The sequence below is a fragment of the Lutra lutra genome, chromosome X (assembly GCF_902655055.1).
Source record: "Lutra lutra chromosome X, mLutLut1.2, whole genome shotgun sequence".
Classification (NCBI taxonomy): Eukaryota; Metazoa; Chordata; class Mammalia; order Carnivora; family Mustelidae; genus Lutra; species Lutra lutra.
This window is the reverse complement of record NC_062296.1, coordinates 27,743,962-27,767,026: the sequence shown is the minus strand read 5'-3', so window position 1 is coordinate 27,767,026 and position 23,065 is coordinate 27,743,962. Positions and strand designations below refer to the sequence as shown.

General features: G+C 49.8%; 1 protein-coding gene across 7 annotated transcripts in view; it reads right to left on the bottom strand.

The window, feature by feature from the left end:
• Positions 1-11,808, bottom strand: part of SEPTIN6 (septin 6) — a 64,119-nt gene extending 52,311 nt beyond the window's left edge. For 3 of the 7 annotated variants that reach the window (XM_047715561.1, XM_047715560.1, XM_047715562.1), the window contains exons 1-2: positions 11,559-11,658; positions 5,543-5,694 (exon numbers count right to left, since the gene is read on the bottom strand). In XM_047715561.1, coding sequence (XP_047571517.1) covers positions 5,543-5,623 — 81 coding nt within the window. In that variant the 5' untranslated portion in view covers positions 5,624-5,694; positions 11,559-11,658. Of the gene's footprint in view, positions 1-5,225; positions 5,319-5,542; positions 5,695-11,558 lie in introns of those variants that run through there. The other 4 variants (XM_047715563.1, XM_047715559.1, XM_047715558.1 and 1 more) reach the window with 4 other exon arrangements.
• Between the last annotated feature and the right edge of the window lie 11,257 nt (positions 11,809-23,065).

Sequence of the window (23,065 nt, the reverse complement as noted above, 5' to 3'; positions counted from 1 at the left end):
GGTCCTGGGATCGAGTCCCGCATCGGGCTCTCTGCTCAGCAGGGAGCCTGCCTCCTCCTCCTCTCTCTCTGCCTGCCTCTCTGCCTACTTGTGATCTGTCTGTCAAATAAATTTAAAAAAAAAAAAAGGAAGAAGAATGCAGCAGGTCTGTATGTCCCAATGCAAATATCTCCAAGACATATTCCAATGTAGAAAAAAGAGGCTGTAGAACAAGCAGCACAGGGGGAGGCCACATGTGCAAAAAAAAAAAAGCCCAATATATGTGTGCTTGCACATAAATGGTTGTGAATGCATAGAAAGAAGCCAAGAAAAAAATCCCACCAAACCCAGGAACGTCGGTGGCTACCTCAGGGGAGCGATGCGCAAACAGGGGCTTACACAAGGGGCTAGTCTGTATGCTTCCGTATTATTTGATCCTTTTACAGCATGAATGTATTCACACAATACCCATGTCATTTAAAAACATTTTTAATACAAGAAAAGAGAGCTCTCACTCAGCTTTACAGCAGGGGTAATTAGGATGCCAAATCTGAGAAGAGCTAAAAGGAAGGCAAAATGAAGGAGTGCTCCTGAGAATTGGGAGAGCCCCCCCTCCCCCCCCAATTACATTTCCTGTTTTCTCCCCATCTGCAGTCACCTGCGGTTTGAAATACGTTATACCACATTTCATCTCACGGGCAGAAACACCGCTCTCTTTCTCTTCCGCCTCGTCCCCTGGGGACACACCAATTTCATTTTTTTTTTAAAGATTTTATTTATTTATTTGACAGAGAGAGATCACAAGTAGACGGAGAGGCAGGCAGAGAGAGAGAGGGAGGGAAGCAGGCTTCTTGCTGAGCAGAGAGCCCGATGTGGGACTCGATCCCAGGACCCTGAGATCATGACCTGAGCCGAAGGCAGCGGCTTAACCCACTGAGCCACCCAGGCGCCCCCCAATTTCATTTTTTAATTGAATATTCAAAGGTGCATGTTACTAAGAATGAGTTATGCTGGTTCCAGCTGTGCAACTTGCTCCCATTGCTGTTATTCTGAAAACAAAGAGTCCCATAAGCACCCCGATGGGCAGTCCCTGTCCCCCTCTCCCCCTCCCCCACCTCACCCCTCTTCCAGCCTTGGCGGGATAGGAAGCAAGAGGTCCAGGAGGCCTCTGGGAACTGAGGATCCGTCTGTATCAGTGGAGTTTCCCGGCCTCCGCCTCAAGTTAGGGGAGCTGAGTTAGTAGCTGACATGTTGAAGAAGGAAACCCAAACAAGGCACCTGGCTGGCTCAGTGGGTAGAGCATGGGACTCTTGCTCTCAGGGTCGTGGGTTCAAGCCCATGTGGGAGGCAGAGATGACTTAAATCAATAAAGAAGTACAGAAGTATGAGGCCAAAACATAAAGGTTGGAACTCATCACGCCTTTCCCTAAACTTTCTCCTCTGGCCTCTGCACCTTGTAGATACACTGGAAATAGGATTCACTCCAGCAGTCTCACATGTCACTTACTGGTGGGCCTGATCTCTCACACCTTTCCTTTCTCCATCTCCGTCCCAGCCCTGAATGCCGATCTTTGGGGGAGGGACAGAGGGAGAGAGAGAATCTTAAGCAAGTTCCACGCCCAGCACAGAACCCCACTCGGGGCTCGATCTCACCACCCTGAGATCATGACCTGAGTCCAAATCAAGAGCCAAAGCTTAACCGACTGCGCCCCCCAGATGCCCCTAAATACGGATCTTTTTAAAAATTTAATTATTTTTATTAACATATAATGTATTATTAGCCCCAGGGGTACAGGTCTGTGACTCATCACATTTCACAGCACTCACCATAGCACATACCCTCCCCAGTGTCCATCACCCCGACACCCTCTCCCTCCCCCAACCCCAGCAGCCCTGTTTGTTTCCCGAGATTAAGAGTCTCTTATGGTTTTTCTCCCTCCCAATCCCATTAAATACGGATCTTTGATAGATCCTGCAACCCTCAGGATGATCAAAATCAAACAATAGTTCAATGGTGCACAATGGAATATTAAGCAGCTGAAGACATTTTCTAAGAATATTCAGTGACATGGGAAAATGATCACCAAATAGGCAAATAACAAAACAAAACAAAACCCTACATATACAGGATCATTCCAATCATGGGGGAAATCATATATATATATATTTTTTTTAAATTTTTATTTATTTGACAGAGAGACACAGTGAGAGAGGGAACACAAGCAGGGGGAGTGGGAGAGGGAGAAGCAGGCTCCCAGCCAAGGAGGGAGTCCTCTGCAGGGCTCCAGCCCAGGATTCTGGGATCAGGACCTGAGCCAAAGGCAGAACCTTAACGACTGAACCACCCAGGCACCCCGCCTAAATGTATTTTTTAAAGCTCAGAAGAATATACAGTTGACTCTTGAACAACGCAGTTTGAATTGCCTGGGTCCACATATGCATGCATTTATTCCCCATAAATACAAGAAAGGACTACAAATGTGTTTTCCCTTCCTTATGCTTTCCTTTTTGAAAAAGATTTTATTTATTTATTAGAGAGAGCGGGGGAGGGGAGGCAGGGGGAGAGAGAGAAAATCTCAAGCGGACTCTGAGCTGAGCAAGAACTCCGTACTGAGGGCGGAGCGGATGTGGGACTTGATCTCACGACCTTATGACCTGAGCCGAAATCAAGGGACACTTAACCAACTGAGTCCCCCAGGCACCCCCCTTTATGGTTTTCTTTTTACTTTCTGTATTTTACTTTCTGTAGCTTACTTTCTTGTAAGAATACAGTGTGTCATACAGATAACATACAATAGATGTGCTAGTCCTGCTATTCCTGTTATGGGTACAGCTTCCAGTCAGCAGTAGGCTTGTGAGTAGTTAAGTTTTGGGGGAGATGAAAGTTATACGTGGATTCTTGATTCTTCACTGCAGGGGGTTAGCATCCCCAATCCCTGTGTTGTTCAAAGTCAACGTTATACCAAAATGGTGACAACAGTTACTTTTGGGGGCGCCTGGGTGGCTCAGTTGGTTAAGCATCTGCCTTTGGCTCAGGTCATGATCTGGGGTCCTGGGATCAAGCCCCTAATCGGGCTCTCTGCTCAGCGGGAAGTCTGCTTCTCCCTCTCCCACGCCCCCTGCTTGTGTTCCCTCCTTTGCTGTCTCTCTCTCTCTCTCTCTGTCAAATAAATAAATAAAATCTCTAAAAAAAAAAATATATATATATATATATATATACTTTTGGGTAGAGGGAATGTGGGCACTGTTGCTTTTCTGTGTCTTCCAAATTTCCAACAATAGGCATCTTTTACCTTTTGGGGGGGCAGATTTCATGTTTATAATCAGAGTAGAAAAATGTCATGTTTTCTTGAAGATTTTACGACGATGCTTTCCAAGACAAGAGAAGGAGCCTCAGATATTTTGGCAAAATCTTCAACCACAGCTATGAGAAAGGTGCTTTACATACAGATAATCAGAAAATCCGGTTAAGTAGTCCACTTTGGGGCAGTTTTATTGTATGTAAACATTTATTTTCCCAATACGAGAACAAAGCCCTATTATTATCCTTACTATAACATTATATATACATAACTTATTATATGGTATAACTTATTATTATAAGGATTCATGGGAACAAGAAGTCAAATCACATATCCGCAAACATCCAGAAAAATGCTTGCTGTAGCAATCAGGTGGCTGAGAGCCCTCTCCACGGCCTCCAGTCGGGGGAGTGGACGCCACTGTATTATCGGCCCTAAGAACCACAAAAACACTGATAAGTTCCCAGAGATTATTAAAAAAAAAAAAAAAAGGGCGCCTGGGTGGCTCAGTGGGTTAAGCCGCTGCCTTCGGCTCAGGTCATGATCTCGGAGTCCTGGGATCGAGTCCCGCATCGGGCTCTCTGCTCAGCAGGGAGCCTGCTTCCTCCTGTCTCTCTGCCTGCCTCTCTGCCTGCTTGTGATCGCTCTCTGTCAAATAAATAAATAAAATCTTAAAAAAAAAAAAAAAAACCCTCCAGTGTGTCTCCCATGGCAAATGTCAGGATTTCCCTCCAGCCGATTAGGCCAGGCTAAGAGGAAACTGACAAGAGTAGCAATGCCCTGAATTGGGAGAGAGACGTTTGGAAGGGGTGGGGGCCCTTTCCAAGGAGAGAGAAATCTTGCCCACCTGGGCCTTTCAGTGGGGAAGCAGCTTCGGGGACCCTGGGGAAGCACAAAGGAAACCATCTTTACCGTGCAGGGAGAAGGCCCATTTTTGGCAAATCCAATAGAAGGAACTCTGGATTTTAATACACCAGATCAGTTCCTGAGTGGCTTTTCATTCTATAAAAGGATTCGCAGCAGGATTCCATTAAATGGCCAGCTCTCCTAGTGCATTTAAAACGGGATTCAAATAGACAGAAATTCAGCCGTCATGTACCTTTATAGGAAGACAATAGCTCACTACACCTATGGGCAGACCATCTGCACCGCTGTTTCAGTTCCGCTTACAGAAATCCGGCTGAGCTCAAAGCACAGACTTGCCTTTCCCTCACCTCTCTCCCCACCCTGCTCGCTCGAGGAGTCAAAGCAGGGAAGAGGTGGAGTTCAAGTCGGCCACCTCGGACAGAAGTAGAAGCAGGCTAGAGCCTAAGAGAAATTAAGCTGGAGAACAAGGAAACAGAGGACCATACAGCATTAGAGCTGGTCGCGGCCCTGAAGGCTCACCTACACCAACCCGCTCGTTTTGCAAAAGGGGAAACTGTCTGAGAGAGAGGAATTGACTTGGCCCGAGTCACGGAGGGGTTTTGGGGCAGAGAGCGGAGCAGTGCAGGGCTCCCGGCCCTGGTGAGCGCAGGGCCGCTTTAAGGTGGGAAAGCTTGACTCCAAGTTGGCAGGTATATTCCTTCAAGCTGCTAAAGTTCTGGGGGCATCGGGCTTGTGGCTTAAGGACAGTCAAGAGGGACAAGGGTCACGGATCACGACCTGGACCCCTGTGTGCTCACCGAGGTGGGTCTGGCCCATGGAGAGCAACTGAGGCAGTCTGATTTGGGCCTAAGGCTGAGCCCCAGGGCAACCTAACCCAACCAGCCAGATTCTAGGTAAAAGCCAGTTCCATCTCAGGCCAGGGGCCACTCCTGCAGGTAGCAGGTCACCTTTCCCACATAAAGCCAGATTCCCTCCGGGCTGGGCTCTTTAAACAGAGTTTTTGAGGTGTTCTGGCCACTGTTATCTCTAATCTGCTTTTAAAAAAAAAAGAAAGAAAAGAAAAAAAGGTTTACTCACAGGCCTCTGGATGAATGCCCAGCTGTCCTCTAGGGAGCCTGAATTTGCCTCTGCCTCCATCTGGTCTCATTTAAAGTGGATCTAAGAAAACCCAGTTCCTGCCTCCGCGCCGGTGCTCAGAGCGGGGGCCTCTGCTGGGAAAGGAAACTCGGCACCGCCTCACACCTCATCAGGGTCAGAAAGCAGAGATCTGTGGCTGTTACCCCAGGGCCTTCATTAGGGGGCTCCAGGGGGCCCTGCCAGGAGAAACCTGAGCCCTGATCCTGTATCCCACCTCCCCACCCCGGAAAAGGCCTGCAAATCTTTTCCCCAGTCACCTTTAAGTGAGTGGAACAGATGACCCAAGTCCAGGGCCAGCAAGGAGCACGCGGCATAATTCTCACCCTCCTTGAGCACATATGTGGCCTCCTTCCTCTTGCAGGCGGCGGAGAAACCCACGGTTTCAAATCCCAGCAGCAGAAGCCTCCTCCTGCCAAACCGAGGAGGAAGGGTCTGTGTTTCTAATTTATTCGGCTCCTCCCCCCCCCCAGTTGTTACTTAAAATAATCCATCATTACACGGCTGGTGGCTCCAAGATTTTTATTTAAAGCAATATGGGAAGAAAGAAAAAAGAAAACCCACACGTAACCCATGACTGCGCTATCTGGGATTGAAGTGGAGAATCTTTTCACCATCATGGACTCTTCAAGGCATCCAAGGATAATCTTCTCTGAGCTACACCCCCCCCCCCACGGGTGCACTGGGGTGAGAAGGAATGCAGTGAAGAGAGGGGGAAGTTAGGGTCTGGCAGGATTTTTATTTCTTAGAAACTTCACGAAAAGGGCAGGTTTGGTTGTTTTGAACGGATCTGTGTCATCCGGTGTGGGTCTCACTGTTTCAGCCACTGAACAACACTAACACACACTTGGGACTAAGTCCCTTGGTCTCCCTGTACCCATAAAAGAAGAAAACACGAAGACTCATCCGGGAAATATAGATGACAGCATTTAGAGACCGTTGAAAGAAACCTGTTCCACTTATCCATGGTATTCTCTTTGCTTTCTCTTCTCCTTCTCTTTCTTGAATGTGGTCCAAAGAGTACACACCACTTACAAGCCCTTCTCAGTTGTTCGTGCTAATACAAAACCATGGCTCTGATAATCCAGAAACCCAGGCAAGTCTAGAAATCAGTCCTGTCTGGTTTTGGAATACCTTTTTCCAGGGGACTTATCTTCCTAATTAGTTTTGCTCAGGCTCATGCAACGGGTGTGTTCCCTTACAGCGCACAAAGGGAGGGGCCGTGCTGGGTAACAAAGCCAGCAATTAACGGAAAATTTACAGCAGAGGCTCCGCAAGGTAAATGCTATGCACCTGACTGCAGATCAAAATCTCATTATACTATACAGACAAACTGCTCAGCTGTAATGCAGTTTTGTAATAAGAACACTGCTAACACTCAACATTTCCAGGATTTAGGAAATGAAAGGAAACGGGGCTGATTCCTGCCTGTCATGGGGGGGGGGTGCTCTCAGAGGGCACGGTCCTGTGTGCCTTGGGCACCAGATACACCCCAGCACCTGGCCCAGGGCCTGGCAGAGTGCGTGCCACTCAATACGCACTGAAGGAATGAATGAGAGAGAAGTGCATGAATGAACAAATGAAATGCTCTCAGGCCAGGAGCAGAGTGAGAGCTCACCCATCTTCACACCCACCCCCTTTCTTAGCCAAAGCCCTCAGGAGTCCTTTCCCGTCACCCATCGCCCACACTGGAGGCTGGATTGGGTCCGCTGGTAATGAATTCTTACAGCAGGCCACAGCTGAGCTGTGTAGCACTGATCACGATGATAATTATATAGTTATTTAAGTCTGCCTCCACTACTAGATAGTAAACTCCCTGAGGGAAGGGACGGTATGCCTTTGGGGGGACGGAACATTGTCATTTCCTGCCTCCCCCAGCTTTTTTTTTCCTTTTTTTAAAATATTTTATTTATTTATTTGACAGACAGAGATTACAAGTAGGCCTAGAGGCAGGCAGAGAGAGAGGGAGGGAAGCAGGCTCCCTGCTGGGCAGCGAGCCCAATGCTGCCCCGCTTGTCAGGACCTGAGCCGAAGGCAGAGGCTTTAATCCACTGAGCCACCTGGGTGCCCTGTCCCCCCAGCTTTTTCTTTGGAAAAGTCTCAAACACAGAAAAGTCAGAATATAGTACCATGATCAGCAATGGTTTAGATCAGCTTGGTTTAGATTCAATGATTTTTAATATTGGAGGCTGTGCAAATTTTCTTTTTATGTTTAAAGATTTATTTATTTATTTGAGAGAGAGAGAGTGCAGGAGTGTGCGAGCAGGAGGGGGGGAGGGCAGAGGCAGAGAGAGAATCTCAAGCAGATGCCCAGCTGAGCACGGAGCCCTCCCCCATGCTGCACTTGATCCCATGACCCTGAGATGATCATGATCTGAGCTGATAGGAGGAGATGGCTGCTCAACTTCCTGAGCCACCCAGGCACCCCAGCCATGTAAATTTCCCTCTGTGCTGTGTCCTCAGTGGAGGTATGGGTACATACTGGAGTTTTGCTCTCCCCGCTTGGAGTAGAATATTCCTTTTAGTGAGGTAGGGAGCTTCCAGGGGGAATGGAGGGTAAATGCCATTTGGTAGCAAGACCAGAATGCAGAGGCAGGCGTCTCCCAGCCTGTAGGCAGGTCCCCGGGTAGGGCAGAGTTAGTCCCTGCAAAACCTTTCATTAGGGAGAAAGACCATTCCCCGGCTGCCACCGGAGGACAGCATCACTGTCCACCTTGTGGGACTGGTTCAAGCCAGACTCAATGAGCTGTTCCTTTTACAGGCCAGCACTTAACAGTCTGGACCTAAAAATGCAACACTGAAAGAAACAGCTCAATGAAAAAGCCAGAAGATGTAGCCCCTGAGGCCTGCTGGGCTGTGGCTTTCTACGTGACCTTGGACGAGTCATGCACCCTTAAAGAGTATATATTAATAGCAGCCCAAGTCACCTCACAGGTAGGGGCTGGGAGTGGGGACAGCCCAAGAATCTTCTAAAGTTCTCTAGTTATTTCACAGTGTCCACAATCTGTCTCTCCAAGCTTAGACCATAAGCTTAAAAACCAGGAGCTGGGCGCCTGGGTGGCTCAGTCCATTAAGTGTCAGCTTTTGGCTCCAGTTGTGATCCCAGGATCCTGGGATCATCCCAGATCTGGCTCCCTGCTCAGCAGGAACTCTGCTTCTCCTTCTCCTCCCCACTCATGCTCTCTCGCTATCTCTGTCTCTCTTGTCTCTCAAATAAATAAATAAAATATTTTTTAAAAATTTTTAAAAATTTAGGGTGCCTGGGTGGCTCAGTGGGTTAAAGCGTCTGCCTTCGGCTCAGGTCATGATCCCAGGGTCCTGGGATTCAGCCCCGCATTGGGCTCTCTGCTCAGCTCTCTCTCTGCCTGCCTCTCTGCCTACTTGTGATCTCTGTCTGTCAAATAAATAAATTTAAAAAAATTTTTTTTAATTATTAATTAAAAAAAAAATAAAAGCCAGGAATTATGTCTGCTACTTTTTTTTTTTTTTTTTTGGTCGAGTTCACCAGGGCTAGCCACAGTGCTGGACACTTATCGGTGAAAAGTCAATGAGTGGACACAATGGAGAAACGGTTTTGGCATGCAGAATCTTCGTGGTGTTTGTTCAGATGGGACGGGACTGGATTGCGTACTCAAGAGCTGAACTTCCAAGCAGCATGCATGCCCAGAGAAGGGTCCTATCCAACAACTCCATGGCCTGTTTTAAGTCACTAATGATGTTACCTAACTAGCCACGGTGACCTTCAACTGATTCTGGAAAGAACACCTCCCCCGTCAGGCACACAGCAGAGTGCTGCTTGGATGGCTCCATGTCTCAGAGCTCATTCAAAAGAACTCCTACGCTAGGCACTCTTGAGTTGATTCTCCAGTCTTCTCTTCCCAAACACTGGATACGTGTTCCTTGGAATAAACAAGCAGCAACCAGACACCCAAGGTCTCCTGAGTTAATTCCATCTTCCCCTGGTGAATTACAACTTCTTACAGACACAAAGGAGAGCAGAGAGACAAATGACACATAAACAAGAGCTTTACAGACTGGAGTGGGGGGGGCAGGGAGAGTGACGTCAGTCTTCCCAGAAACCCATTTATCCTGATAACAAGGTCTCAAGTGCTTGGGCTGCTCTTTCAGCTTCGGAATCTGGCTTACAATTATCTTCTTCATCATACAGTATGAGCAAGGCCAGCCAGAGCAAACTGGAACCACGCAAAGCAAACCAAAGGCCCTAAATCACCCCCATCCACCCCCCCCATCCGCCAAACAAAGGGGACCTCTGGGTTGCCTCAATCTGCCTGAGGTGAAACACAACCTTCTGGAATGTTCCCCATTACGACATCTGCCCTGCAATCCTAATCCCGGCAAGGGGGACTGGTGAGGGAGCAAGGATCGGTCGATGCAAATTAATTAACTGACGAGAAAAATCATTAGCGTCCTTTTTGGTCACTAAAGACAGGGCAAGTGTAATCCAGGAGACTTAATCCCTCTACTTAAGCCACCTCTAAAATGCAGGTAACAGGGAGCAGAAAAGCACTCTGGGAACCTTCAAAATGCCACAGCAATAAATCTGACAGTGCCAATCTCAGAGAGAAGAGAATCCTATCAAATTCCATGATCACAGAGCCCTGTCTACCTACTCCTGGTCCTCCTGCATCATGACAATGTAAAGATCTGGTTCTGGGGTCTGCAGGGGTTGGGGAGGTTCAGAAGAAATCATCCTGCCCTTCCAGACAGAGACAAGAGGGTGGAAAAAAATTCATATATATCCTGTAGAGAAAATACAACCAGATTCTGGATTCAGATTTTGAAAACAAAAACGAATCAATTTCAATTACAACAAATACCTAGAGGTTTGGGGGGTTTTTTGTTTTTTTTTTTTGTTTTTGGGGGGTTTTTTGGCTCTGGAATTACAGTGCATAGACTATTTCCCTAAATAAGTAAGCCACAAGGTTTAAAAACTTTTTTGTGTGTGTGTGGCTCGGAGATCTTCATCCATTAGTATATGGTGTTATGGGGTTCACCTACCCCTACTTCACTCTCCCTCACCATAGAGTGAGTGAGGGTAACTGCGGGCTTCTGAAGACCTCCGATACCACGGAGGAAGAGAAAGGTTACACTGTTCCCCCAAATGGAATCACCCCCTCCCTTTACAACCAAACTTCTGGTCTAAAAAAAACCCAAACAAATATGGAGCCTCTGGTCACTTCAGTTATGGTTTCTCTGAACATCCCAGGCTGGAAAACTTCAGTTCTTTAAAAGAAGGTTTTGTTTGTTTGTTTTTTGTTTTTCCAGAGTCTGTTGCCAACAAAATGAGACGGCACCGCTTTTGCAAGCCTCACACTTATTCTCCTGAGTCCCCATAGAAAGAAGCCAGCTGCACAGGTTTTGGCATACAAGCCCAGTTACGCGCAACACGCACCCGAGGCAGACCCCCAGAGGCTGGCAAACCGCCGGTCAAGGTATCCAGAAACATGCCAAAACACGCAGCCACCCCCTCCAGACCAGCGAGCTGCACACACACGCACACGCACACACGCACGCATACACGGGACCCAGAGGCACCCGGCACAAGCAGAGAGGGGTTGGGACACAAGGACGCACGCCACGGAGGTGAGCGCCCACAGAGAAACAGGCGGACTCATCTAGGGTCACAGACAGCCCCGGCGCCGCCGCCTGCCCGGGAGGCACGAGTGTGCGCGCGTGCACTCGGACGCATACGGTGATACACACACACAGACGCAGTCACATATGTAATGCATATGGAGAAACCCTACCCCAGCCAGTCACCTCCCCGCCCCCCCACCACCACCACTCACCGCCTCCTGCCCCGGGCTCACCCCAGCCCCGCGCCCCTCTTCCGCTGGAGGCCCGGGTCCCGGGGAGGAGGGTGCTGGGCGCAGGGGGGCGGCCCGACGGCCGGAGGAAGCGAGACCAGGGAGCCTGGGACCTCGAGGGCTTCGCGGCTGGTTCGGCCATTCATTCGGCAACGCCCCAGTGGCGCGGCGGCAGCTGCAGCGAGGGAGGCGGCGGCGCTCACTGCAGCCCTAGGGCAATGCAAGTTCAGCAGCCGGCCCGCAGCCTCCGCCAGGCCCCCTCATCCGTCCGCCACCCGCGGGGACAGGCTGGGGGAGTGAGCCGCGGACCCCGGGAGCAGAAGTCCTGCCGCGCCTTGACTCCTGGATGTTGCCCGCTGCCCTCGCCGCGGCCGTGGCGGCGGCCAGGTCTCCTCCGCCCTTCTCAGGCCCCCGGCCCCTGGCGCCGGCACCCCAGCCGGTCACTCACCACCTGGCGAGCTATATCGGTCGCTGCCATCGCTCCTGCGTCCGCCAGGGCTGCCACGGGTGCCGCCGCCACCAGAGCTAGAGCACAAGAAACAGCGGAGCTTCTCCGACAAAGAGAAAGTGTTACACTTCGGGCGCGACCAAGTCCGGTGGGGGGAGGTGCGAGGGAGGGGCCCCCGCGCCGCCGCTCCAACCCCGACCTCCTCTCTATCGCCCACCCCCTCGGAAGTGGGGTATGGGGAGGGGGCGGATTTCACGCCCCGCTTCCCCCTACAGCGAGCCCAGTTCCAGTTCTCCCTGCAACCTCAGCTGTAGGCCTTTGCGAAGGGGGGCGGGGGCTCCCCTCGGTGACCACGTCCTCTGCCCCCCCCGCCACTGGCTCCGTGGTACGTCCCGACCTCTGCTGAATTGTCACACCCCCCTGCTCTCGCCTTACATCCCAGAGTCCCCAGACCCCGGAGGCTGGAAGGGAGCCCCTGCCCCTCCCCCTCCCGCGCACAGCTCGGCGGCTGAGCTCTGCAGTCCTCCTCCCCCTCCTCCCAGCCCCCTGTACCCCCTCTTCCTCTCCACCGAGATCTCAGGGTGCTCCGATGGGAGCGCCCGCGGCTGGAGACGCGAGGCTCGTCTACACCTCCTCCCACCCCCATGGCCCGGGAGGGGGCAGCTGCGGCACCTGCCGCTCCACAGTGGATCTTAGATAGAGGGGGCAGTTGGGGGGATCCGCACTGCGGCCCCGCAACTGATCTGTGACGTGCGGAGTCCGAGGCCCGCAAACTCGAGGTCCCCTTCTGCCCTGGGGTTTCCAAGCCTCGGATGCTGTAGGCTGTAATTTCGTGGAGCCGAGCTCACCACTCCTGGGTCCTTCATACAGACCGACCCCTCACTCCTCTCCCCCCCCCAAGCCCTAGAAGCTCAGCGTGTGAGCGGGGGTTCAGACCACGACCCCCTTCTAGTGCCTGGGTCGCCAGGGAGTCTCAGAGGAGGAGCTTGGGGATGAAGACCCCCAGCTCTGTCGAGCGGGATGTGGGAGTGACGGGGAGCGGCCTCCGGTGGCTCGGTCCCTCCCGGATTTCCCCTTCACCTTCGCTCAGCCCGGGAGAAGGCGGCCGGCGGTGCGCAGGGAGAGCGTCCGAAGGCAGAGGCTGTGCCAGCCCGCTTTCCTTTTCCTCCTGGCCAGCCGCCGCCGCGGGCCCTCTCCCTCGCCCTCCGCACCTCTCCCCTTCTCCAGCCCTGACGCCCCCGACCCCTCCTGAGGAGTGGCCCCTTGCTGGCTCCCTAGGACTCGCGAGCCCTAGCCGACTTGGCGTGCCCGAAGCCCTAGCTGGCGGACACTGCGCTCCACTCCTCCGCAAGGCTGGTGCCCTGGTCTCGGAGAGGCGCCCAGACCCCCAAGTGGAACCCGGGACCTCAGGGGGAGGCAGACCCATGAGCAAAAGCCGGACAGCGAGGTGGCCCGGATAGGATAGAGGAGGTGGTCCCACAGCGGCCCAAAGTCTGGAGCGGCTGAGGGGGAGGCAGGAGGGAGGAAAAGGAGAAAAACAGGAACCAGGGAGAGAGAAGAAGGGAGCCGATGCCGAAGCCTGGGCCTGGGGAGGAAGGGAAGGCAGAGAAATGGGGCGGCCACGTGAAGTGCTTTCCTGGCACTTGGTTCCACCTGGGGGACGGTGCTTCTCACACCGCGTCAGGGAGCCCTCTAGGTGCGGTGTGCCCCTTGAGAACAGGGACTCCACAAAATGCACCCCCAGTGCCTAGTTCGGGGTCTGGCACTCAGGAAGCTTCCAATTCAGCGTTTCCTGAGCAAGGGGGCGGGGGATTGGAATGGGAGGTGGGGGAAGGGGGCGGGTCCAGAAGAAAGAGACACGAGGTGGGGGGGTAGCACAGCCGTGAAGAGCCAAGTATTGAGGGTGCCCCCTTGAGGGTGCCCCCTGTGTGCCGGTCATTGCGCTAGAGACCCAGGAGAGGACAAAAGAGAGGAGCCTGGCACAACCAGGGACCAGCACAGGGGAGTTCAGGAGACAGCGTGGGCCCTCGGGCAGATGGTGATGGCAAGGAACTGGGGCAGCTGTAGTCTCCGAGGCCCACCAGGGTGCTGGGGCAGGGCCTGGGGGAGGCGCCCGGCCCTGGATTGGGGTGGCAGCAACGGGCGGGACCAGCGCTGTATATGAGGAACCGCTGTAAGGCTGTGCCCAGACCGGATGGGGGCGGGGAGTCAGAGGTGACTGCCCGCCTCCCGGCTGGGTGTCTGGGAGGGAGATAGGTCCTCTCCGGCAAAGGCATGGCTGTGGTGGACAGAGAAGGGCCCAAGGTCACTAAATGATCAGGACGTGGGACTTGGGTGGTGGCGGCACCAGAGGGGTGCATCTAGAAGCCAGAGGCGAGAACTGATACCCAGAGCATCGGGGAGCCCAGCGGAGCCAGGAGGAGGGCCTGGTGCAGCTGGGCTTTCCTGGAATCCTTCCTGCTCTCTGGGGTACTGCCCACCCCCCAGCGCCCTAACTTCCCCCTACCAGCTCTCCCCTCCCACCCCCGCTCCATCCCCCACCTTAGCACTCAGTGCTGCCCAAAGCTCGGTACCTTTCAGCCCTTCCAGGAGGTATCTTAGCTCAAAATCCTTGGTGCCCTGCCGAAGTGATCCACTCCACCTGCCTGTCCCTAGGGACTCTCAGAACCTGGGAGGTCCCCTCCTCCAAAAATCTGGACCTCCAGACTGGAACCAAGTGTGTAATTCAAGTCTCCTGGAACCCTTTGGTCCTTCTCTGAGATCTGCTTCTTCAAGCCCTTGCTAGGTCCTGGGCATCCCGGGTTTCTACGGGCTGTGGGCTGGTATTGACGTGGGACTAGGTGTGCATTTGTATGTGTCAGTGTGTGTGTCAGCTACAGGTCTGTGTGTTTCAGCATGTGTCAGTGTGTGTGTTGGCTTGTATTTACTCCTTTTGTGTTCGTTGGTGTGTGTCTGCCGGTGTGTGTCTGTTTCAATGTGTGTGTCTGTGTTGATGTATATGTCAGAGTGTATTTTCAGTGTGTTGGTATGTGTGTAAAAGTGTGAGTGCCAGTGTTGTGTGCTTGTGTGTGTGTGTCCGAGTGGGTATGTGTATGTGCAGAGAGGTTTCAGCTCACTGTGTTCTGGGCTTTACATACCTCGGCCTCACTCAATACAGTGGGCAGATCACTGAGAGGCGTGGATTACAGTGTTTATTTCAACAAAGAGGTCCGGACCCTCCCTGGGTTGGTGTCTCCCAATCTTTGGTCCTGGGTTACCTGCCCAGGTACAGCGACAGCAGGAAGGCTGAGACAAGAGGGCTCACAAGGGGTCAGTTTCTTCTTGAATGTCTGTCCCCCTTGATGAGTGCTGCAAAAGATCCGCTTCATGAAGAGGCATGGTGGGCCCTGGGGCGCTGCTGTGAACCCATGACCATGATCCATGTGTTCTGGGGGATCCCTCGGCCCCAGCGTGGTGTCTGGCCAGTGCTCAATCCATGTTTGTTGAGTGAATGAATGAACGGAAGCATTTAAACGTGCTGTTTTCAGTGTTTCCACTGTCCTTGAGCCCTGGCGCGCTCAGCGGTTTCCCAGGGCCAGCAGGTGACTGTCATTAGCATGCTAATGTTGTTTGTGGAACCAGACTGCCGGGGAGGGGAAATGGCTACCGTGCTAGATGGGAGTGGATCCTAATCAGAGCCAAGCTTTAGAAAGGTCAGTCCCTGCTGGGGGAGGGGAGTGGCTAAAACTGAGCGGGGAGGGAAAAGAGGGCGATGAAATGGAGCTAAGAGCTCAGGAAAGCTTTTGTCCTGAAATGGTGGCTTTATGGAAGGAGGAAGGGAGGGATAGTAGCATTGGGCTACAGAACAATCTGAAAAGATCAGGAAGTTGGAAGAGGAGGACAAAGCAAAGCAGAGGGGAAAATGATCTGGGATGAAACAAATCCAGATGTGCTAACAGAATCAGAAACTCAGTGAAGGGGTGGAGTCAAGGCGAAGTAAGGATTCCTTTGTGCTTTATTAACCGCCACCCCTGGTTTTGCACTGATGTATCCCAGTGGTTCTCGAAAATGTGGTCTTTGTCTAGCAGCATCCCCTAGGACGTTAGTAGAAATGCAAGTTCCCAGCCCCCACCCAAGACCTACTGAATCAGACCCTAGAGGGCTGGGACCCAGCAACCCGGGGGTTTGAACTTAACGGGGAAGTGTGAGAACCACCGGTTTATCTGAAATCTAGCCCACGGAGGGATGCGACACAGGACTGGTAAGGTATGGTAGGATACCGAGGGAAAAGCTTGGAGCCTGGGCTCCAGGAACAATGGCAGATCCTGGTGGATTTCTACATGGACAGCATAAAGTTACAGAGTCCGTTGGGTTGGGGAAGGGGTGCCAAAAAAGGGTATAGATGGCGCCCCTGTAGGGAGCTAGAAGATTCTAAAAATAAACTTCACTCCCTTTGCAAATGTACTCATTTAATCCACAAATATGCCCCAAGTCCCTGCTGCATATCAGCCAGAGACCTCAAGAAAAGGTGGGTGACGAGAATCCCTTCTGCGACCGGAGGGAGCTCCCAGGCCAATTGGCAGATAGCTCCACAAACAAGCAGTGACGTCATCCGTCCCGAGCAAGACCTTGGGGAGATAGAGACCCAGAGAGATGGAGAAAGTCACCTGAAAGGAGTCATTGGATAGAGTCTTGAAGAATGAGTAGTAGGTCATCTGATCATCGAGAGGGCAGGAGTTGAGGGGAGGTAGGCAGTAGAAGAATGGTATTTGTAAAATCACAAGACAGCGAATTCCAAGTCTCGGCCCCGGGGAGGTGAGGGGTGCTGTGGCTATAAATGAATCTGGAAGATAAGATGGGGTCAGATCTGGAAGCATCGCATTGGTCATGCCAAAGAGTTTAGACTTCATGTTCCAGAGTAAGGGTTCTCAAGTTGTGCTCTCCAGGGACAAGCCCTGTTCAGTCTGGAAACATGCCCGCCGCAAATGGATGGATGCTCAGAGTGGAAAAAAAAAATCAGATAATGGGTAGAAATTTCTCTATTTTAACTTTTTTTAACCATAAATTTCCCCTAAATCTTTGACAGATGCTCCTGCTTATCTGCTAGCGAGCAACAAAATGAATGAACAAGAAGCAAATGAATATTAAACAGACAATCCCAGTATTGATCGTGCTTAATTCAATAGTTTATTTTTTTCATGGACATCTGTGCCTGTGGCTATGATTTCATATTGCACACACATAATGTGGACATATTTTCTGCTAGCAGAAGTATTCTTTTGAAAAGTGTTTTCTTTCTTTTTTTTTTTTTAAGATTTTATGTATTTATTTGAGAGAGAGAGAGACTGAGTGAGAGAGCAGCAGAGGGAGAGGGAGAAAAGCAGACTCCCCGCCAAGCAGGAAGCCGGTTATGGCGGCGCTCAATCCCAGGACTCCGGGACCATGACCTGCAACGAAGGCAAACACGTAATCTACTGAGCCCCCCAGGCGCCCCTCCCCCACAGTGCTTCTTATGGAGGCAGCGGCCTAGACCCCACCTTGGACCTGCTGACTCGGACTCTGCAGGGGTGGCGGCGGGGGGAGGGGTGGGGGCGGGGTAGGGGGGGGAGCAGGTTTGTAACAAGCCTCCCAGGGGCATTGCTGGAGAACTGGCGCGTGAATGGTCATTGAGCAGTGGCATGACACAGTGACATTTGTGTCCACACAGGTTACTTGAATCACCACCTGAAGCACTGATTGAACAAGGGCATAGATGAGAGACCCAAAGGCCGGTTGGGAGGCTACCCCAATAGTTCTAGGCTGGCTTTCTACGTTGGGCAATAGCCAGAACTCAAGAGAAGGCTGAGCTGATGGCCCACATTGTGATAAACTAGTATCCTTCTACCCTGATCTGGACTCACAGATTTAGACAAAAAATACAATTTTGTGTTCCCTCCAACAATTCTCATTTGCCAAAATAAGCCCTCGGTGGTCTTCCCGGAGTCACAGAGTTCATCTAAGATGCAGAATCCTATAAAATGCATTGCCCACCTACCATACCTAGGGCACTCATCACACTAGGCACCGTGGGAGGGATAAAGAAATATAACATATGATTTCTGTTCTCAGGGAAATGTCTCACCGAGGTGATTCACCTTGTGTACACGAAAAGTCAGGTAGTAAGTACCAAATGTGCCATAAGGCAGTCTCTAACACGCACCACAGACAATAAATACCAGGGCTTTATTTCTTAACCTGGTGGTGGTCACGTGGGTATTTGCTTTCTAAATACCGATTTTTGCTATATATGCTTTAGGAACCCCTCTGAAGTGTGTTACATTTCACAGAATAAAAAATGGTTTAAAAAGACAAGGGGGCAGGGCGCCTGGGTGGCTTAGTGGGTTAAAGCCTCTGCCTTTGGCTCAGGTCATGATTCCAGGGTCCTGGGATCGAGCCCCACATTGGGCTCTCTGCTCGGCGGGGAGCCTGCTTCTTCCTCTCTCTACCTGCCTCTCTGCCTACTTGCGATCTCTGTCTGTAAGATAAATAAATAAAATCTTTTTTAAAATGAATAAATAAATAAATTAATTAATTAAATAAAAAGACAAGGGGCGCCTGGCTGGCTCTGTTGGCTGAGCGCAAAACTCTTGGTCTCGGCATTGTGAGTTCGAGTCCCACATTAGGTGTGGAGACTACTTAAAAATATAAAATCTTTTAAAAAGATTTTTTAGGGGCGCCTGGGTGGCTCACTGGGTGAAAGCCTGTGCCTTTGGCTTAGGCCATGATCTCAGGGTCCTGGAATGGAGCCCCACATGGGGCTCTCTGCTCAGCAGGGAGCCTGCTTACCCCCCTCTCTCTGCCTGCTGCTCTGTCTACTTGTGATCTCTCTCTCTCTCTCTCTGTCAAATAAATAAAATCTTTAAAAAAAATTTTTTTTTTTAGGGATGCCTGGGTGGCTCAGTTGGTTAAGCATCTGCCTTCGGCTCAGGACATGATCCCAGGATCTTGGGATCAAGCCCCACATCAGGCTCCTTGCTCAGCCGGGAGCCTGCTTCTCCCTCTGCCTGCTGCTCCCCCTGCTTGTGCTTTCTCTCTCTCTGACAAATAAATAAAAAAGTTTTTTTAAAAAGACAGTGAGTTCTGTGGTTTGAATGATATCAGTCGACAGTCCCTAGACGTGGTACAGAATCTAGAGAAACAAGGTCTCTACCCGCTGCCCTTATAGTCCACAGATGAACCACGCGCACCATGAAAGGTCTGCAATATGAGACGGTGGGGGGTCTGTGCCTGGCGGGCTCATTTGGTGGAGCATGCGACTGTTAGTCTTGGAGCCCCATGTTGGGGATAGAGCTTGAAAAAAAAAAAGAACTGAAAAAAAAGATGGAAATGACACATGTATAAAACACCAGCTTCACCATCGCCACTGGTTAAGATGAGGTCTTAAAAAAAGGGGCGAGGGGTGAAACCGGGTGGCTCAGGTGCTTAAGCATCTGACTCTCGATTTTAGCTCAGGTCATGATCTAGTGGTCCCGGGATCGAGCCCCATGTGGGGCTCTGCGCTCAGTGGGGAGTCGGCTTGAGGATTTTTTCTCTCTCTCTTTCTCCCTCCACCCCTGTGCGTGCACTCACACTCTCTCTCTTTCTCTAAAATAAATAAATAAATCTTTTTTAAAAAGGGGGGGGGTCTTCTTTTTTATCAATTTCTCAACACCTTGCATTTAGGGACTGATTTATTTTTGTATCCATATATATGTTCTCATGCGTGTTGCACACACAGGCACACGTACACACAGCATCTTATGCCAAAACCGATGTTACAGGTCAATAAACTAAGAATAGAACACCAAGATTACAAGAGATGATTCACATGTGTTATTTATAGAGGGTTGATATGATTACTGTGATTAAGCTTTAAATATGATTCTTAGCTTCCTGGAAGCCTTAATAAAAGAAGAAATGCTAGCTGGTCTGGTTTTGTGAATTTCCTATATACAAGAATCACTGATTCATTAGTCCTGCCGATATTAATTATGTATCTACTGTGGCCAAGTCTTCCCCTAGGTTCTGCAGATCAATGATGAGCAAAAAAAGACTTAGTCCTTGCCTTCGTGGAGTTTCTGGTCTAGTGGGGAGAATGGACAATAATCAAATAATCACACACATAAATGCAAAAATAAGACTGTAATAACAATAAAGAAGATGTTTAGTGTACCCGAGAGTCTATAATGGCAGGGTGGGGCTGGAGAGATGCGGACTGGATTTATTCTAGCATGTCTTATAGGAGGCTCCATGGAGGGAAGTGACATTTGAATTGAGATGACGGATTAGATAGATAGGAGTCAGCAAGGTGCAGGGAGGACAGGAGGGGGAAAGAGCATTCCGGGCAAAGGGAAGAGGATGTGTGAAGTCTCTGTTCTAGAAACCAAAACAAAGTTGGCGTGCCTAGAGTACAGAGGGACTGGAGTGGTATGAGATGAAGCTGGAGACATGGGCATCGAGCCAGATAATTCAGGGCCCTAGGGCAGTGCAAGTTTTTTTTTTTTTTTAATCCTAAAAAATGGGAAGCCATTGAGAGGTTTAAGGCAGGAGTGTGACATGATCAGACTCCTGTTTTGGAAAGTTCCCTTGGCCGGGTGTGGGGTGGGGGCTGGGGCGGGGGCTGGGTGGTTCAGTGGGTTAAGCGTCGGGCTCTTGGTTTCAGCTCAGGTCATGATCTTGGGGTCATGAGATCAAGACCCCCATCAGGCTGTACACTCAGTGGGGAGTCTGCTTGAGTTTCTCTCTCCCTCTTCCTCTGCTCCTCCCCCATGCACTCACGCCCGCGCTCTCTCTTTCTCACTAAAATGAATAAATAAATAAATCTGAAAAGAAAAGAAAAAAGGAAAGGACTCTTAACTGTGGAGAGCATATCTAAGGGAAGAAAATGGAGGCAGGAAGGCCAATGAGGAGGTTGTCCACCGGAAAGATCATGGAGGCTTGTACTAGGACAGTGGAAATGGACATGGAGAGAAGAGAACTTACCTGGGAAATATTTGGAAGCCAACGACAACCCAGACTTGTGATGTGGAAAATGAGGAAGACAGAGATGTTGGCTCCTAAGTTTCTGGATTATATCATGGTGCATTTTATTGAGATGGGGAACACTAAGAGACCTCTGGTTTGAGGGAAAGAGAGAAAGTCTTCGGCTCCAGTTCGGGATATATTGAGTCTGAGATGCTTTTGAGACACTGAAAGGGTGACATTGTCAAGCAGGCAGTTGGAACTCAGAGGAGAACCCGGCTGGAGATACAGACCTAGAAGTCATTTGCATAAAAGTCGGGAATGGGGGCACTTGGGTAGCTCAGTCAGTTAGGCATCCGACTCCTGGTTTTGGCTCAGGTCATGATCTCAAGATCCTGAGAATCAAGCCCCAAGTTGGACAACCCACTCAGCGGGGAGTCTGCCTCCCTTCTCTCTCTCCCTCTGCCTCTCCCCCCTCTTATGTGCGTGCTCTCTCTCTCTCTCTCTAAAATAATAAATAAATCTTACAAAATAAAATGAAGTCACAGGAATGGATGACATCACCTAAGGAGAGAATAGAAAAGAGAAGAGGACTCAAGACTAATCTCTGGAAAACACCAACATTTAGATGTAGGAAATGGAAAGACAAATCTGAGAAGGGAACTGAAAGAGGAGCGAAAAAGATCAGAGGAAAACCGGGATCATGTATCACACAGAAGCCCAAAGACAAGAAGGTTTTAAGAAGGTAATGGTTAACAGAGTTGAATACTGCCAAGAGGGGCACCTGGGTGGCTCAGTCGTTAAGCATCTGCCTTCGGCTCAGGTCATGATCCCAGGGTCCTAGGATCAGGCCCTACATCAGGCCCCTCATCAGGCTTCCCACTCAGTAGGAAGCCTGCTTCTCCCTCTCCCACTCCCCTTTCTTGTGTTCCCTCTCTTGCTGTATCTCTCTCCCTTTCTCTCTCTTTCTGTTAAATAAATAAATAAATAAAATCTTAAAAAAAAAAAGAATACCTTCAAGAGGTCAGAAAGGTAAGGGAAAATTCTTCATAGAATTTAGGGTTCATGGATGTCACGGAGCTGAACAAAAGTTGTTTCAGGGGAGTGGTGGTGGCAAAAAATGGCTTAAGTGTGTTGAAGAATAATTAGGAAATGAGTAAATGGATTCAGCAAGTCTAGTCAATTCTTTGAAGAAGTTTGATTAAAGGAAGACAGAAATGGTACGGTAGCTGGAGAAGGATAAAGGATGGGTTCGGGCTTCTTTAAAGATGGCTGTGAAGACTTGAGAGTGTTAACCGTAGTTGGAAAGGAACCAGGTGAGAGAGAATGACTGAATATGCATAGTAGTTTGCTGGTAAATGTTTCCAACCTGTTCTCCAAGGAAGAAAACCAAACTCTGATACACAGTACTTGCTTGCTTCCATGGTGGAAATACTCTCCCCATGACTGATTTCAAGTGATCGATATGAGGTCTCAAGCCCTCCATTAGGGTCCAGCATTTCACTAACAAGAGAAAGAAGGATTGAAATGTTCACTTATCACCCAACTGTATTTTTTTCTTTTATGAGTTTCCTGTTCATGTCCTTTGCCACTTTTATATTGAAACACTTATTTTTCTGTTAATATGTACAAGCTCTTTATATAGTATGGCTATTAATCCTTTGTCATTGATTTTATGATGGATTTTGGTGTAAAGAAATTAAAAATATTTATACAGTCAAAATCGATCAATATTTCCCTTTATAATTTTTCCCTTAGTGTTCTAGATTTCTTTGTAAATTGGTAAATTGGTACTCTGCTTTAATTAATGTGAAATGGGCTGCGGTGAGCTCATTTTCCTGGTTTGGAGTGTTTTATCTTTTGTTCAATTTTAAATTTTTTATTATTAGTTTTTAGTCATAGAAAAATAGACATAAAATTTAACATTTTAACCAATTTTTTTGAAGATTTTATTTATTTTTTTGACAGAGAGAGATCACAAGTAGGTAGAGAGGCGGGAGGAAGCAGGCTCCCCGCCAAGCAGAGACTCTGACATGGGACTCGATCCCAGGACCCCGAGACCATGACCTGAGACGAAGGCAGAGGCTTAACCCACTGAGCCACCCAGGCGCCCACATTTTAACCAATTTTTAAGCACACAGTTCATTAGCACTAAGTGCGTTCACATTGTTAGGCAATCATCACCACCATCATTTCCAAAACTTTTTTCATCTTCCAAAACTGAAACTCTATACCTATTAAATAATAACTCTCCATTCATTTCGCTACCCAGCCTTTGGCAATCACCATTCTACTTTCTGTCTCTATGAATGTGATGACTCTAGGACCTCGCAGAAGGGGAATCATGGTAACTGACTTATTTCATTCAGCACAATGTCTTTAAGATTGGTCCATGTTGTTAGCGTGTCAGAATTTCCTTCCTTGGGGCACCTGGGTGGCTCAATTGGTTAAGCGTCTGCCTTCAGCTCAGGTCATGGTTCCAGGGTCCTGGGATCGAGTCCCTCATAGGGCTCCTCGCTCGGTGGGAAGCCTGCTTCTCCCTCTGTCTG